At 40.5% G+C, this 16,274-nt stretch overlaps 1 protein-coding gene and 1 long non-coding RNA gene across 3 annotated transcripts in view; one reads left to right on the top strand and one right to left on the bottom strand.

Annotated features, from left to right (window-relative positions):
- Positions 1 to 9,035, bottom strand: part of LOC127059336 (uncharacterized) — a 49,926-nt gene extending 40,891 nt beyond the window's left edge. For both annotated transcript variants that reach the window (XR_007777034.1, XR_007777033.1), the window contains exon 1: positions 5,408 to 9,035. This is a non-coding gene — a long non-coding RNA (uncharacterized LOC127059336). The remainder of the gene's footprint in view (positions 1 to 5,407) is intronic.
- On the top strand, positions 4,257 to 15,650 carry IL7 (interleukin 7). The gene is made up of 5 exons (XM_030230734.2): positions 4,257 to 5,355; positions 9,042 to 9,184; positions 12,272 to 12,358; positions 13,102 to 13,254; positions 14,574 to 15,650. Exons 1-5 carry the CDS (start codon positions 5,346 to 5,348, stop codon positions 14,718 to 14,720), a joined length of 540 nt encoding a protein of 179 aa, XP_030086594.2. The 5' UTR covers positions 4,257 to 5,345; the 3' UTR covers positions 14,721 to 15,650.
- Positions 15,651 to 16,274: the final 624 nt, after the last annotated feature.

The raw sequence follows: 16,274 nt of genomic DNA, 5'->3' as shown, positions 1-16,274 counted from the left end.
CATTGGAACTGTAATCGAACACAGACATTTATTAATCCAAAGCAAGGATAAAAATAACCTTTAGCACCTGTATCTTATTTCCAAGATTTAAGACCTGACACTCATTCCTCAGGTAGGTTTTCTGGTTCTAAAAAATTTGTAGATATTTAATTCTGCTCCCTTTCACAGTGGCTCCAATTAAGTTGCTGTGACTTTTCAGGGTGATTTTCTGGCTGGTTTTAAACCAGGAGGAAGACTTCTAGTTCTCTTAAAAAAAAATAATTTAAAATCATATTAAAAGAAAAAAAAGGAAAAGCTAAAAACCAGAAGAAATTGAGTACTGTTACAGGGACAGTTTGCCTGAAATCAACTCACTTATTACATTTTCTCAAAGCAAATGATGGGCAATGAAGGAGAGGAGAAAATTTAAAAATTCAATAAATGCATTTTTATATTTGTATATATAACATTGTAAAAAGAAAGACCACTAAGACATATAGGTTTGCTCAAATAATAAAAAAATATTTCATTATAATTTTGGAAAATAAACTCTTCAAAGCACAACAACAAACCCAAAGGAAATCTCACGACCCTGAAATAAAATGTAATTGTCACAATTTCAATATGGGTTAATATCTGCAATGATTATTGCTGTTACCAGACCTCCCCTCTCCCTAAAAAGGCACTTGCTAAAGTAGGAAAAGTAGAAGAATATGCATTGACAGAAACCAACACCCAACCCTTTCTTTCTTCTGTGCCTCTCTAAAGCAGGAACAGGATTTTCATAATTTTTCCTGGCTGAAATATTCATTTCTCCCACATTCAGCCTCATCTGAGGCACTGAAACAAACAAGAATCAGCTCAAAACCTGGCGAGGTGAGGAGGACTGTCCCGCTGGAGCTGCCGCCAGCCGACGATGTGACCCAGGGGCACAGTCCCTGCTGGGTTTGGGCACACCCCAGGCACCAGCAGGCACCAATCTGGGGAGGCTGGGGCAAAGCCTGGTTGATGCCCTGGGCTCTGGGGCAGAGCCCTGGCAGCCAGGAGTGAGGAGCCTGATTGCCACCATCTCCTCAGCACCTGTAGTGCTGCCCTTGGGATACCTCCCCTTCCTAGTGGTGGTTTCTGAAAATTCGCTTATTTGCCATATTGCTCCTGATAAAATCTTTATTGGCATCATCCTGCACAGGAAGACAGGAAGAGAAAGTAATTACCCCTTCTATTCTGCAGCTTGATAACAAAACATTCCTATCCATTTCCCACACACCCACAAATTTTATCTTAATAGTTTTCCAGAAATGTTTTTTTTTCTTTAACTCCTGCCAAAGAAAAAGAGATCCATACATTACATTTGAAAGAATGTAAGATCTAATTCCACATTAAAACCTGTTTATCAATCAGTTCAAGTGGTTTTTTCAGTGCTCACCTCAGTGACAGGACAAACGATTTGTACACAAAAAGTACCAACAATAATTTATAAAAAGAGGGTGTTCTAGTGCCATGATAATATTAGGTCCCTTGGTCTAGCCCAAATACAGCAGAAGATTAGAGCTTCCCAGACCTGAGCATCAATGAAAGTTTTGGGTGCACAATAAACACAACTCTGAACCCCAGCTAAGCAGGGATTCTCTTGTGGGTTCAGATTTATTTAGAGGAAGGAGTAGGGGCCAATATATATCTCTATTTCTCCCCAACCCCCCAAGTTAGTTGCAAAAAAAATTAACTATCAGACAGACATATTTACTCTTAAAAATAAGAGCATAACAGTGGTCACACTTTCTTGAGCTCCATCACTTTGTGACAACAGGAGCACATACTTTTTATTCAAGATGCCATAAAAATATTTATAACTTTTTAACTAATGTTATTCAATAATACTAATAATTCACTAATGGTACTGTTAATTTGCAAGAAGCCTAAAGTAAAATCTAAAGTCAGGATCAAAAGAGCTTTTGAAACTGACAAGCAACATCTGGAAAAAGACAGCAACAATCTCAGATGTACTTAGTCTTTGGAGAACTGAATTGTAACAAGAAATTATGTGCTCTGCAATCATGTAGTTCTCATGTAGCAATATCAGTATTCTGGTAGAGGCTAATATGTAATGCCTGCTTTTCCAAGAATGAATCTGACCATGTCAGGAGGATCTCTAAATTTAAACTCATTTAGAGAAATTGTGCCCAGGAAATGAATTGGACGTGACTGACATATGTTCATACACAAACAACTAAAATTACTGGTGCCCTTCCGTTGTTAGATACACAATTTGCAGTACTCTCTTTTATGGTTTAAAAAGTTATTTTTAAAAATAGGGTGAAAGAGAAAACTACACACATTTGCAGCAATGCCCTGCGTTGGACTACATCCTTCCAGAGGCTGCTTATTTGGAATCTTACTTAGTCAAATTATCTACATAATAAAGCCAATATATCTCCTATTAAAACAGTCAGCTCTGTAAATTTACCAGGTGTGAAAGTGAAGTGGGACACCTAATGTCTCAGAAATTCTACAGAAATATTTCAGTTTTATTCTACCTCCAAAGGTTTTACCCACAGCCCCAGACAAGCTGTAATTTCACTCCAGAGGAAGAAGTCTCTATTACAGCTCGGCTACAACTGTGTTTTGCAAAACAGATAAAGTCATACCAGTCATTTAAACAAGGTATAGACTTGGGATAGACTTTTATATGTTCAGGATCTTTTCATGATTTCTTGATTAAAATGGGTTGTTCAGACAATATTTACATAAGCAATCTGAAATTCCTTCTTTAAATTTTTCCACTGGTTGGTGTTTGTTTTTCATTTAAAAAAAAATACAGAATTCTTCTGAACACTTGAATTTGATATTTTGGCAAGTAATCTTTTCAGAAAGAAGCACCAAAATAATCCTAAATCACTAAAAGAAACACTTTGAAAGCAAAATGCATATAGTGATTCAAGACATTTTAAAAACCACTTAAAAGTTACAAAGTCTGAATATTTTACATACAAATACATCAAATAGCATCTTTATCACAAGTCTATGCCATGGTCCAGGGTGAGGTCACATAAGAGGGATTGACTGCGATCTAAACACATGATATGGGACAAAGTACAGATCACACCATCTATCTGTCACTTTGAATAAAAAGTTTCCCATACATTTACCAAACTTCATCTCAAAAAAAAAAAAAAAAAAAAATCCTGCCACTACTGAAGAAAAGAGCAAAACTCTTGTAAAAGACTGCAGCATCACCTTTCAGTCATGTTTCCATTAATGCATTAAGCTACTACACTGGCTTCTTCCATCAATTTCATTATTTAAAGAAAAAAAATTAAATTGAAGCAATAACCAGGTTTTCCCGACATTTCAGCTAGAAAACTGTCATAACCAAAAAAGCTAAAGAAGTTTTTCCTTGATATTTTGCTCCCTGACAATCTGCATAAACTATCTCATTTTGTGAACACACATGTACTGTTGTAAGAAATTGGAATAACTATTTGCCTGGAAGGAAAGTTGAATTTGGTGACACAGTTTTGTGTGACTAGAGCTTCACAGTGCAGCGTTTTCAAAACTTTTGACTATTGAAAGTGCAAGTCCCTAAATACCAGACCATAGAACAGATATCCACAAATTTGCTTGCATTACACCAGGTACTAATCTCTCCCCAAAAGAAGAGTCCTGTGGCATTCTCTGAGTCGCATATGCCAGCAAATTGAAATGCACAAAGATGTTTTCAGACCATATTTGACAGAAGAGAAAAAAGACAACAGTAAATGGAAACAAGCAAAAAAGTGACAACTTAAGACACAATAAGAACTAGATAATTTATCCATGAAAGAGGCAAAATCCTTGTTCAAATTCAAGAACTGAACAATATATCACATCCAAGCTGGCACTCATTTAAGGAACAAGCAAGTGCAGACGCTCCTTGTGTTGATACTGATCCCTGTTCCTTGCCCAAATCGTAGTCACGGGCAATCATTAGTGAAATCAAGCTCCTCAAAGCTGAAGGGGTGGAAAACCTCCTCTCTCTTGAATCTTGACTGAATACTTTTGAAGAAGAATTGACTAAATTCTTTTCCAAAGAAAAAGAAATGAGAAATGTATGGCCAATCTAAAGCAGAGTCTAACAGGGATGAAGGACCTCCTCACACAGGAAGGAAGCAGCACAATTTCAGTTCAAGAGAATGGGAGGAAACCATCCTGAGCATTCCATATATTTGCTCCTTAATATTCTCACCTCAATATCTATCTCCCCTTAGAAAAGCAGTCTTGTGATAAGAAAGAGGGGTAATGGAATCAGCTCTCTGTGCTCATGCAGAGCAGGAAGAGTGATGCAGAACTCAAAACTCAGAAAGTTTTTGGGCAGGAGATGTGAAGGGGACTCTACTAAGATATTTAATAGCCTGTTTTATTCCAAGCCTTTTGAACTGCACACAAAATTTTTTGCATTTTGAATTCACCAAGAAAACCACATCTTTCTACATTTTTGCCTTATAGAATTTGGGTGTCTTCCAGGCTGAAACACCTTCCTGAGCCATCCACCATTCTTTCTCAATCCTTTCAGATTCTACAAAATGATTTTGCGGGCGAAGAGAACGGCGGAGGGTAGGGGGGAAAGGGCGTAGACGACAAACTGTGCAGAAACCATCCAACTTTCGCTTCTGAGCCCTTGCCAACAGCCTGGGGTAACCCTTGACCGGAGACAGAGCCCTCTTGGCAGTCCCGCCTTCCACAACCCATCCAAGGGCAGCTGAGGGAGCGAAAGGGCAGCGCATCAGCTTTCAAGCTAAGCCGCTCTCCTCTGAAAAAGCGACTCCACAACACGCAGTGATGCAGTGATTTGTTTTTTCTTTTGTTTTTTCTTTTTTTTTTTTTTTTTTCCAAGGATATCCTCCCCGCAGATGAGCGGCTCTTTCCACGCGTAGTGCCAAGATCCATCCTTCCCTCCCCGGCCGCACACACGGCACTCACTGGGCGTGTAGCCGGGGCTCTATGTAATCCCCGCCGGCACAGCCCGGCCCCGCCACTGCCGCTCCGCCGGGCCCGAGGCGCTCCGGGGATGCCGCCCGCCCCGGGGGCCGCTCAGCCGCCCGCGCCCGCCGCCGGCCCGCGGGCAGCACCGCCGCGGCGGAGCAGAAAGTGAAAGTAGCCGCGGCCGGCGGAGCCCCATGGGAAAGGCAAAGCCCGGCCGTCCCGCCGCCGCTTCGGACAGCGCCGCGGTCCCCCCGGGCGGGCGGGCGCCGGGGGGCTGCTGAGCCCGGCCCGGCCCCTCCCGGCCCCTGCGCGGCGCTCCGCGGGCTGCGGGCGTCATGGCCGAGGCGGCGCCGCCACCATGACCGCGGACCCGTCGGCGCAGCTCCCCGACAGCCTCCGCACGGACCATGTTCCATGGTAAGGAGCGCGCCCCGCATCGCCCCGCTCCGCAGAAGGCGCCCCGCCTCACCTGCCCCGGACTGGCGCCGCTCCGCACCCCGGCCGCGCTGGCTCCTCACCTGCTCCGCTGCCTCCCAGCCGTCGGCCCCGCCGTCCCTCCTGCTCTGCCGGCGCGGTGCTTCCCGGTGCCTTTTAAACCCTTGGTGACGGCTGGGGAAATTCCCAGTTTTGCTTTTATTTTTCGCTCTTTTCCCCGCAGAATGAAAGTAAAAGAGTCCGCTTCCCATCACGCCTGCTGCCGGGAAGGGCGGCTCGGGAATGGCACAGGCAGCGGGACAGCGTTGGGTGGGGGAGCTGCGGGAGGCATTGCTGCGCGCCGCTCCGCGCTGCTCCCACCGCTCTTTCCATGGGCACCTGCCTCCCGTGGCCACCTGCTTCCCGTGGGCTTCTGTACCCCGTGGGCATCTGCCTCCCGTGGGCACCTCCTTTCCTGTGGGCGCCTGCCTCCCGTGGGCACCTGCAGCCCCGCGGGTGCCCCCGGAGCAGGTGCGGCGCAGCGCCGGGGGTGCCTCGCCCCCGGGCGGGAGCGCTCGCCCGCCCGCCCTCCGCACGGGTCCAGCGGGACGCAGGGAAAAGAATGACAGTGACCCGTTCCCCGCCGGAATTGCGGGCTGCAGAGAGGGGAAGGGGATAGAGGGAGCGGCCCGCCGAGATTGGGGTGGGTTGTGAGGCACCGGGGTTGCTGCGAGGGTCCCGCTGGGTGCCGCCGAGGACGTGCCTCGGGGCGTATGCACAGGAGGATGTTTTAATGTTAAAAAGCCAAGAGGTTTGGGGTTTTATGTTTATTTATTTATTTATTTATTTAAATATGTGGAAATACTGGAAAATTAGCTCTTCCTGGCTTTTCTAGGAGAATTTTTGGGGTTTTCCAGATATGACTTAGGAGTTTCAGGGAGTTTACTGGAAATATGGGTTATTACCAGTGATGCTCTCTTTCTTTTGAATTGCTGGCCATATGGAGCGCTGTAAACTCCGATTCTTTCAAAGTTACCTAACTTCAAGAAAATCCCTTTCAATTTTCAGTTTACATCCCTTAGAATTTTTTATGACACTTGTGTAATATTTTTTCCAGAAGACTCATTTAGGAATGCCTGAAAAAATTTGATCACCATCCTGCAGTGGCTCAAGGGACTTCATGAGTGTGCAACATGTGATCTACTTTTATTCTGTAATTTCCTCATTTAAAAAAGATTGGTGATCTGTACAATATCTTATCTCATATCTCTACTTGTTGCTGGACAAGCCAAGTTTAAAGTGTTGGGGTCAGATTGTTTTAATTTAGAGGATTGCTATTTTTGTCCCTTCAAGTATGTTTGTGAAGCAGCATATCCAAATTGTTTGTACTACCCTATTGGTGAACAAGCATTGCAGTTCATCTTTTGCTCTGGAATTGAGAGGTGCAATGGGAGATTGAGTTCTTCAATGTTTTTTGTGTCTTTTAAAATACTAATCCTAGTCCTTCAAACTGATAAATCATGCAACAGAGATATAATTAGCATAGAGATTTACAAAGATAAAGCTCTGTGGAAGTCAGGAAGTCCAGTTGGAGCTTGAAGATCATAATAGAGTCACCTTACAGAGTTTTTAAATTTACTACATGTAGGATCCATTTAAGATTCATTTAGCTCATCAGGCTAGATTTCTTGAGACATTAATAGACCTTGGTTGATCAGTATATGAAAAGGTCAGAAAATCTGGTTTTCAACCCATGAAATTTCCAATTAGAATTTGTCAGGCAGCTTGCTCAAGAATTCTGTGATTTAGCTTGTACAGGTAAAATTTTTCCATTGCTATTTCTAGGACAGAGGTGTACATAACCACATGTTCAAATGCAATCTATCAGAAAGAGAAGGTTTCACTAGTGAGGAAAAGCATGCATTCTTCTTTGAGGATTCAGTCTGATGTGTGTGGTGGGAGCTGGTTGGGGTGGGCTGTAAGGGACTGTGTTTTGTTTAATGGCAGTGAGCATGTGGTGTGCCTGTGGTTCTTGCATTGCAGAATACAGGTGGGCCAATGCAAATTATGGTCAAGTTTTATTGCTGCTTTCTTAGTTGTTCAAAATTGCTCTCTGAGGCTGTGATTTACTTGTGATGCCCAGGTCCAGAGATGCCCATCTCTTGAGTGTTAGACTGGCTGTACCCAACAGCCCATCCCTGACAGAGAGGAAGGGAAGTAGCAGCTGGGGCCAGGGCATCCCCTCTTCCTTTCCTGGCTGCTATCCCACAGCTACTCTGTGTGCAATTGTTCTTACTCAGTGTTGAAGATGGGCAGAAACACTGCATACTCCTCCAGGAACTTGTTGTGATCTTTGCTAGTCCTCCATCACAAATTTCTACCTTTGGGGTTTTTTTTCCCAAACCTTAAATTGAAGCATTATCCTAGCCAGACTATCGATAGGCCAGAGTCCAATTATTCCTAATCATTTATTATCATATACTTGGTCTCCTACTTTCCCAGTACCAGGTGAATCACCTGCAGCCTCCTGTCAGTCTCTTCAGGCTCTTTTGATGTTTCAGTCTTTTCTCTCTGCCCATCCTCACAGACCTCATGTTTTCCTGGATGTCATACAAAGACAAAAGACCAGGGGTCAGAGCAAAAGAAGGCAGTCCACTACAGGGACAAACAAAGTGATGGGCAGTGAAGTTTGCTCAAAAAGATTGCAGAAATCTTGCAGAGAAGGTTGTGTTGCTGCTTTATGTCATGTTACATGGATAGTAGTAGCATGGATTTGTACATTTGGTCAGCCTGAAAATACGTTTAAACACACCTTTGTTATAGAGGTGTGTTCATGGGGATCTGTAGAAGTTATCAAAGGAAAGAGGGACAGTCAAGATGAGATTCAGCTGCAGGTTAAGACACTTGAATGTCTAAACATATATGATTAAAACACTCCTCTACATGTGTCCAATGTGGTTATGGTCCAATAAAATTCAGTGCTTGCAGTGAACCCTGAGGATGAATTCAGTCCAAGCACTCACCAAGTAGCTGGTCAGCTCAATAGCTGTAGGCTCTTATCTGTCACCATGGTATTTTCTGAAAAATTCCTTCACCAGGATATTTCTCCTGAGAAGCCTCAGAAAAGAAATGTAAACAATAATTATCTGATTGCTTGGAATCTGAGCAAACCTCCTCCTTGGTCTGGACGTTTCTTACCAACAGGTGCATCTTTGATTGGTTCCATGTGAATTGTTTTTATTTTATGACCAATCCCAGTCCAGCTGTGTTGGACACTCTGGTCAGTCACGAATTTTTATCATTCATTCTTGTCATGATGTCTCCTTTCTCTTTCTTTAGTATAGTTTTAGTATATAATTTCTTAGAATATAATATAATCATAAAATAATAAATCTGCCTTCTGAGAACTTGGAGTCAAATTCTCATCTCTCACCTCGTCCTGGGGACCCTCAACAACACCTCAACACTTATCCACACTGGCTGAATCATCTTGGGGTATGGGGAGTTTAGACACCCAAAGAGTGTCTTAATATGGAGGTGAATCCTTCCCTCTAGCAAGGCACAAGTCGTTTGGTTGTACAAAGATCCCTTTTAAACTATTTTAACAGATTACAGAATGTATTTGTTAATACAGCACACAGTCTGTGACTTTAACTAACATGTACCTAACTGTTCTTCTTGTGATCCAGCCTTTTTTAGATCTACCTTACCAGTTCTGCCACTGCTCCTTGTTCTGTCTCCAGTGAATGCATCTACTTGTGCAATGGGAAATAAAACAACAGAAATCCGTGTGAAGTATGAGAATATACTAAGTCACGACATCAATGAGCTGGTAGGTAGTAGCTCTTGGGCTTCCAAAACATGTTGATTATTTCTAGGTGCCTACAATTAATAATAAAAGCTCTAATGCTAAAACATAATAAAATACCAATTTAAAGTCACACCTTATGCTGGAATGCTGGTTTTATTTGAGGGGAGTGCAACAATTCAGTCTCTTTAAAATCTCTGAAATCTGTGGATAGTGCCTATTTGCATGTACAAATACTGTGATACAGTTTTTTGTGCCGTGCATTATGTAGTTAGATACATGTACTATTTGGCCATACATCATAGATTTGGTTAGAAAGTATTTTTTTCCAAAGTAATTTCATGACTAGTTCTGTTTATATGCTTTTATCAAGAGAAGAAAGCATTACACTTGTAATTTGTTCTACTAATTAGAGTTCTTGACTGAAGTTTTATGTTGTCCATTGAATACAAAGTATTCAATGGACAGTAAAAGTTTGTTTGTATCTTAATAGGTTTCTTTGTACCTATTAATATATCTTATTTAGCCAACAGAAATTATCTTTTCTAGATAGCAGCAGAGAAAAGCTTAACATTTTCATGTGTAAATCTTCTCTATTATGGCTTTATGAGCCACATTTATTATAGCTTTGTAAAATAGTTTCTTAACAGTTTACCAGTCCATGCCCAAAATTTACTGCCTAATTCTTCCTCATTAATTATTAGCAATTAAATTAATCTGTCAAGAACACTTACATGGGGGAACACTTAAAACAGTTGTATTAGTAGAGGCATTCCCACAAAAAAAAGTGATTTTCCTGACAGGTTGTTACTAAATGAGAGTTCGTCATACTGTTGCAGTCTTAAATCAAGATCTATTTGCATGAAATACAAATAACATACAGCCTTTTTCCAAGGAGCTATTGCATTTCTTCACACTAATGAACTACCACCATCCTTCAGAGCATTATGGGCAGTGGCCTCCAAACCAAGACACATCAACCCTCATCTGGAAGCAAAATACCTTGCTGTTCAGGGAATCATCTTTTAACATTTTGATCATGTTATATTGGTTGAGATTATGAAGAGAGGAAGGTATTTCTCTGCAGATAAATGACTTTATCCTGAATGAAGCATCAAATTTGGGGAGAATATTAGTGGCCATATTAGATGAGATGAATGTTCCCTTTAGTTGACTGCCATATTTCTGACAAAGATAAGTATTCCCTGGAGAACAAAACCAAACTCTCTTGGTGAGCAGTTAGAAGATAGCTGACCTGTAAGAGGAAATTATATGAAGGAATAACACCCTCTGGGAGGCAGATCCTGCTGCCTTCTGGTGGTGGAGATCCATGAGGTGCATCCCAGCCCTGCTCAAGATGCAGGGTCAGGGAGGCTGGGGGTCTGTCCTGGCCTGGAGAGGGCAATGCCTTGCCACTGTCCTTTTGTAGGACGGAGCTTGATGTTGTGTATCAAAATAAATACATAAATGAAACCTTCATGAATTAATGTTTGTGAAAACTAATGGGAATGTACTGAGCTCTGAAGCTTTTACCTCCTAGAAGACATACACAAGCAACTACTGTGTAAGCTTCTTTTTTTTCTTCTGTCTTTACTTTTCACTGTTTAAGAGAAATATGTCTTCTATGTATAATCAGTGTATTGTCACTATATTAACAGCAAATAATATGCGTGCTGTGTGGGTGATAGCAACTCCCCAGCAGGCACTTTCCTGCAACTGCAGAGCCAAAGTCAACAGCTTTCAGTTCCTCAGCCAGATGTTTGGAGCAGCTACGGTTTTGCTGCAGAGCAGGATCGTGAGTCATCTACTAGATCTCTGTAATGTAATTAAATTTTCACTAATGCCTTTTCTGAGCTCAGGATTTCCCTTAGGTTGGTTTAGACACAGCCAATAAACTGCCTTCAGATGTGGTTACTGTACATTATACTAAAGGTGATCTGAGGAAACTAGAGAGGATGAGAAAATCTCATAGCAGTTAGACAATGAAGTGACAGGTATGTAGTTTTTAGGATGATTATATATAAATATATATATAATTATAAATTTTGGTGCTGTGTGACTGCAGCAATATCTGTTGTGTTGCAAGAAAAGATGTGCATTGGCTTCCTGATGTTGGTGGTTTGGGTTTTTTAATTTGGTTTTGTTGTTTTGTGGTTTTTCCTTTGTCAGTGAATATTTGACTCCCTAAACTCTTGGTTTTGCAAACACTTTCTGGATAAAGTTCTGTTTATCTTGGGTGAACTTCAGAAATACAGGCAATTTCTGCAGAAAAACTTTAAGAATTAAGTGTCTGACGTGCTCATACGCATGGCTAAGTGAAGAGATCTAAAACAATACTGTCCTGAGCTGCCTTTTTTAAAGCTCTTCAGTTTAGCTGGAACGTCTGGATACAGGCTGAAGAAGACAAAGTTTCTGTTGAATTGACTTCCATTGTCATCTTGATGACAAGTGTGAAAGTGGAAGAAAAAACTACAAGAGAGGATAAAGTATTGATAAAATATTATAATCAGGCAAAAGACCATATGATGTTGCTTACGTCATCCTCTGTTATTATATATACAAAGTGAGTGCTACCATCTGTTTAGAGCTGAGACATGTATTTATTGAGACAAACACTGACAAACACTGTGTTCAATGTTACAATTGAAATGTAAGATTTAAACATTGCTCCATGTCTCAAAATTTCCAAAGAACAAAGCAATTCGATAGAATATGAAGATTTAAATTGAACAGATTTGTGCCCATTTCTGGGCTCCCCAGTATGAGAGAAATATGGAGCTACTGGAGAGAGTCCAGCAAAGGGCCATGAAGATGCTGAAGGGACTGGAGCATCCCTCTAATGAGGAAAGGCTGAGAGAGCTGGGGCTGTTCAGCCTGGAGAAGAGAAGGCTCAGAGGGATTTCATCCATGTGTAGAAATACCTCAAGTGAGTGGGCAAAGAGTGCAGAGCCAGGCTCTTAGCAACAGTGCCCAGTGATGGGACTGGGGGCAGTGGGCACACACCAGCACGCAGGAGGTTCCTTCTGAACTTCAGGAAAGAGCTTTTTACTGGGAGGGTGACTGAGCACTGACACAGTACTTCCATGTCTAAACATATATGATATTTTACAGGTAAATATGTCTGCAGAGAATTGTGACAGGTGCGGCAAGAATAGAAAATATCAAAATATCAAAGTTTTTTTCTGCAATGATACTGAGGTAAAATTTAACTTTTCAGAATGTAGAGCATACAAATCCAAATGTGTTCTTTGTACACTCCGGGATAACATAGTGTGATAGGATAATGTTTTGTTTTAAAAGTCAAATCACAATATTCAGGATGGTTTGTTTTTTGAATCTGGAATTATATGATGTGTTGAGTAAATTGGTATTTTAAACATTTAAATATTAAGCAATTCCATGTCCAAGAAACATGGGGTTTTTTTTTTCCCTACTATAAAGATTCTTCTATATTTTTTAAACAAAACAGACACATTTCTTTTTGCCAATGGAAGTGAACATTATGATTTCCCAATCTCTTTTTTTAATTTTTCTACAGGAACTAATATTAGCTAAGCTTTTCACTTCAGACCTGAAAGCTTTAAAATAGTAGTTTGGGCAGATCTCAAATGCCAGAAAGCACAATTTTGTTGCTACAGATTTTATCATGACTTGGTAAAGGGACTGGCTGCATCAATTGATTTGATTACAGCTGTGATTTCTCCCTAACATTCTTATACTACTATTATTACTACTAAAAATTGCTGCTTTAAATATCTCAAAAAGATGGCAGGTAAGTCAGGTTAGTTATGTATTTTATTGACAAAGATTTGCACTATGAATGCAAGTGAAACCAATAGTAATTGATGGAGGGTTTGGGGTTTTTTAAAGATAAACCAACATTGCGAATAATTAATGGTGCACCAGCTTTTCAGGACACATTTTCCTTGCTCTCTTGACAGGAAATAGAATCACTACAGAGCATGGCGTGCAACATGCTTAGATTCTTTAATAAGCAGAGAATCAGCAAAGCCTTTAGACAGAAAGCAGCATTTGTCTCATGTGGGACATTACAAGTTCTACAGTGTAAGTGTGAAAGACCTAAAAAAGAAAAGGTGAGTTCTAGTCAACTTTAGTGAGTAATAGTTTAACTACTTGCCTTATTTTTTAGAGCTCTTCAACACAGATATCACATCTGCCTCTAAAAGATACAACTATCTTGCACATGTTCTATGCCAAAGGAAGTTTCCTCTATATAGCATTTGTCTTGTAATAGACATTAAGCCCAGTGCAAAGACTCAGAAATCACCTGGAAGTCTATGGTGAAGATACCTGCTCTGGTTCAGTAGTGAACTGAATTTCACTTAAATCTCCAGTGAGAGACAAGGACCAGACTTGTGCAAAGAAGGCATTTAAGCTTCTCTGGAGTATAATCAGAGTTGTAACTTCTCACTAACCCTAAGAGTAATGTCTAATTTGGTTTGTCTCAACAAACAATTAGGGTGAGATTCTCACTTTTCTGTAATCTCTTTGGTCTTCATTTTAACTACAATCTCTCAAATTCAGCAAGAACGATTAGGTTTGATAATATTTGGTTTTTATTATTTGGCAGAATCTTCTTTTGAGGTGCCACTTAAATGTAGCACAGTGATCTACTGACTACTGTAGCAAAGGAAGAGTGTGCTTTTAAGTGTGGCACAGTGTAACCTATTGAATACAAAAATATTAACCAACATCAAAAAGTCTCCACATAGGCACCAAAAATATAATGCTTAAACAGATGGATTCAGAAGGCTTCATTTAGCTTTTTAGTTTTCTCCTTGAAGTGGAGAGACTTACAGTCTGGGATGAGAACTTCAAAGTAATGGTGGCGTCTATATTTGCTTTGTCACCTCTGGTGAATCCAACATTGGCCTTAATGTAAAGGTATCCCAGTCAAGACATAGAAGTTAGTGCCACCCTTGCAACCCCTGCCTAACTTAATGGACTCCTGTTTTTACTTAAAGACCAATTAAAGTAATTTAGCAAAAAATTATGAGCAGTCATTGATTATGAACAAGAACCACGGTAGTTTCGTCTGGCTGAGATCTTGAACACTAGGGCACAGCACCAGCCCCTGGAACTGGTCTGTCTTGCTCCACTAGTCTCAACACATATAGTCAAAATTTGGCTCACAAATTAATTGGCTTTATTTTCTGAGTCCTTCAGACCACGGACGATAAATTTTAATCTGTGGTGGAGTATGCACATATTCTCAGCTGGACACACTTGTTTCAGGTGTCCTTATTTGCTCTGAGTTAAAGCCACATTCTCATAGTTCCACGGGCAGGGTCTCTCCAGTATTCAGATGTAAGGCAATTGGTTTGCTTTGAAAAATGGCTACAGGAATAGAATAAGCAGTTCTCAGATAACAATACAATCTGTTTTGTTTCAGGTTTGCTCACGTGTATTTCGTTTAGAAGATACAGAGACAGGTGAACAGTCCAAAAAGAAATGTAACCAAGAAGTTTGTGAACTGAAAGAAAATATATCTAGCCTTCGATCCTGCTGGAATAAATTTGAAAAAATCATTTCCAGGTGATTCCAGGTGAATCCTGCTCTTTTCTTTCAAAGTGGCATTACTTGGTATCTTTGCATTTTATATGCATTCTTCAAGTAAACTTGCTCGCTTATATGAACACTTTATGCCAGAATTCTGATGGAAGGCTACTGTACCTTGTTCCCGGAGATGACAGAAACACAAATGGCTGAAGCAAGCTGCTGAAGTCCGAGAAGTGGAAATAGAAGACCAGCATTTGAAACAAAGAACTCTGCAGAAGTCTGTGTCCAACCTTTGTGCTCTGGAAACTACTCTGAATTTCCTGATTTTTCAAGTAACTTTATAATACTGTCATTTGAAAGCAGCCACTTTACATGTCTACTGGAATTTACAAAAAACATCTTGGAATCTGCAGATGAAGAAAAAGAGTACAAAAAAGTAGCTGGTTTCTTTATATCTATGCAAAACACACCAAGGACCAAAAGTAACAATTTACCAAAGCAGCAGATTATCTTGGATATGTTCTCCTGACACAGAAGTGTTTTTGGTGTGGGTCTGATAGGTCTGCTAACTGATTTGGGTTTGGAAAAACAGGGAAAAAGTTAGCTTTTTGAAAAACTTAGGAAGGATACTGATTTTTGAGAGATGCAGCATGCTTCTGTTGGCTGAAGCACAGGCAAGACTGAATCCTGTGGAAGAAGAAAAAGATGCCTGAATGTGAGTTGTTCAGTTGACTGGAAACAGCACTACACTCATTAATTTGATCAACCCAGAGTTAGCTGCAGGAGGAGCTAGAATTCCTTAGCTTCAGATTGTGATTTCTCATATGCAATTATTTTATGTAACATGTTTTAAGATGTTAGGCAAACATGACTTAAAATATGTGAATATTGTCAGAGAATAATATATTGGCATTTAACTAATAAAGTGCTCATATTTTATTTTGAATAAATAGAAGTATTTTTATAGTTATTACACTTTTGCAGTTTCTTACTTTGATATAACTCCTTTGGTAATAAAATATTTGTCTTCTGTGAAATTGAGCTGTTCACTTTTTGACTACCATTACTCCCTCCTTTTTTAGGGCTTATTCAGAGATAGTCAGTCATTTGAAGCCCATCTGGGGAATTCCTGTCTTAAAATACCCATTTCTTAGCTGCTTGTAACCTGCCCAGTTTAGGTAAACATTTCATACCAGCCATCTGCCTTGGACTGAATACTTCAGGAAAGCTTTAGTTAAGTCAGCCTGTTGTTTCCTGGTTTGAAGTAAACTAACATAAATTGTTTTATCTGTGGTAAAAGAATTTTTCTGTAAAACTACTCTGTAAAAATGTTGGTATTCAGAACAGACACCTGAAAAAGCAGTAAGATGTGCTTCAAAGAACTGTTTGCTCAGTTGATTGTAAAACAGCGCTAGTTTATGTATTTGACTGGAATAAGATTGCTGTACTGAATCTGAGAGGGAAGAGGTTAAGAGCAAAGCATGCCATGCTTTCCTGAAATCCACTCTCTCCAACTCCCCGTGTATTTATGGTGATGATGAGGCAGGAGGGGTAACTTTGTAAACTGTGACTTTCACATATTCTCTTTAGCTCT

Source organism: Serinus canaria, chromosome 2 (genome assembly GCF_022539315.1).
Source record: "Serinus canaria isolate serCan28SL12 chromosome 2, serCan2020, whole genome shotgun sequence".
NCBI classification, from domain to species: Eukaryota; Metazoa; Chordata; class Aves; order Passeriformes; family Fringillidae; genus Serinus; species Serinus canaria.
Note: the sequence above shows the minus strand (reverse complement) of the source record. Positions and strands in the feature narration are given on the sequence as shown.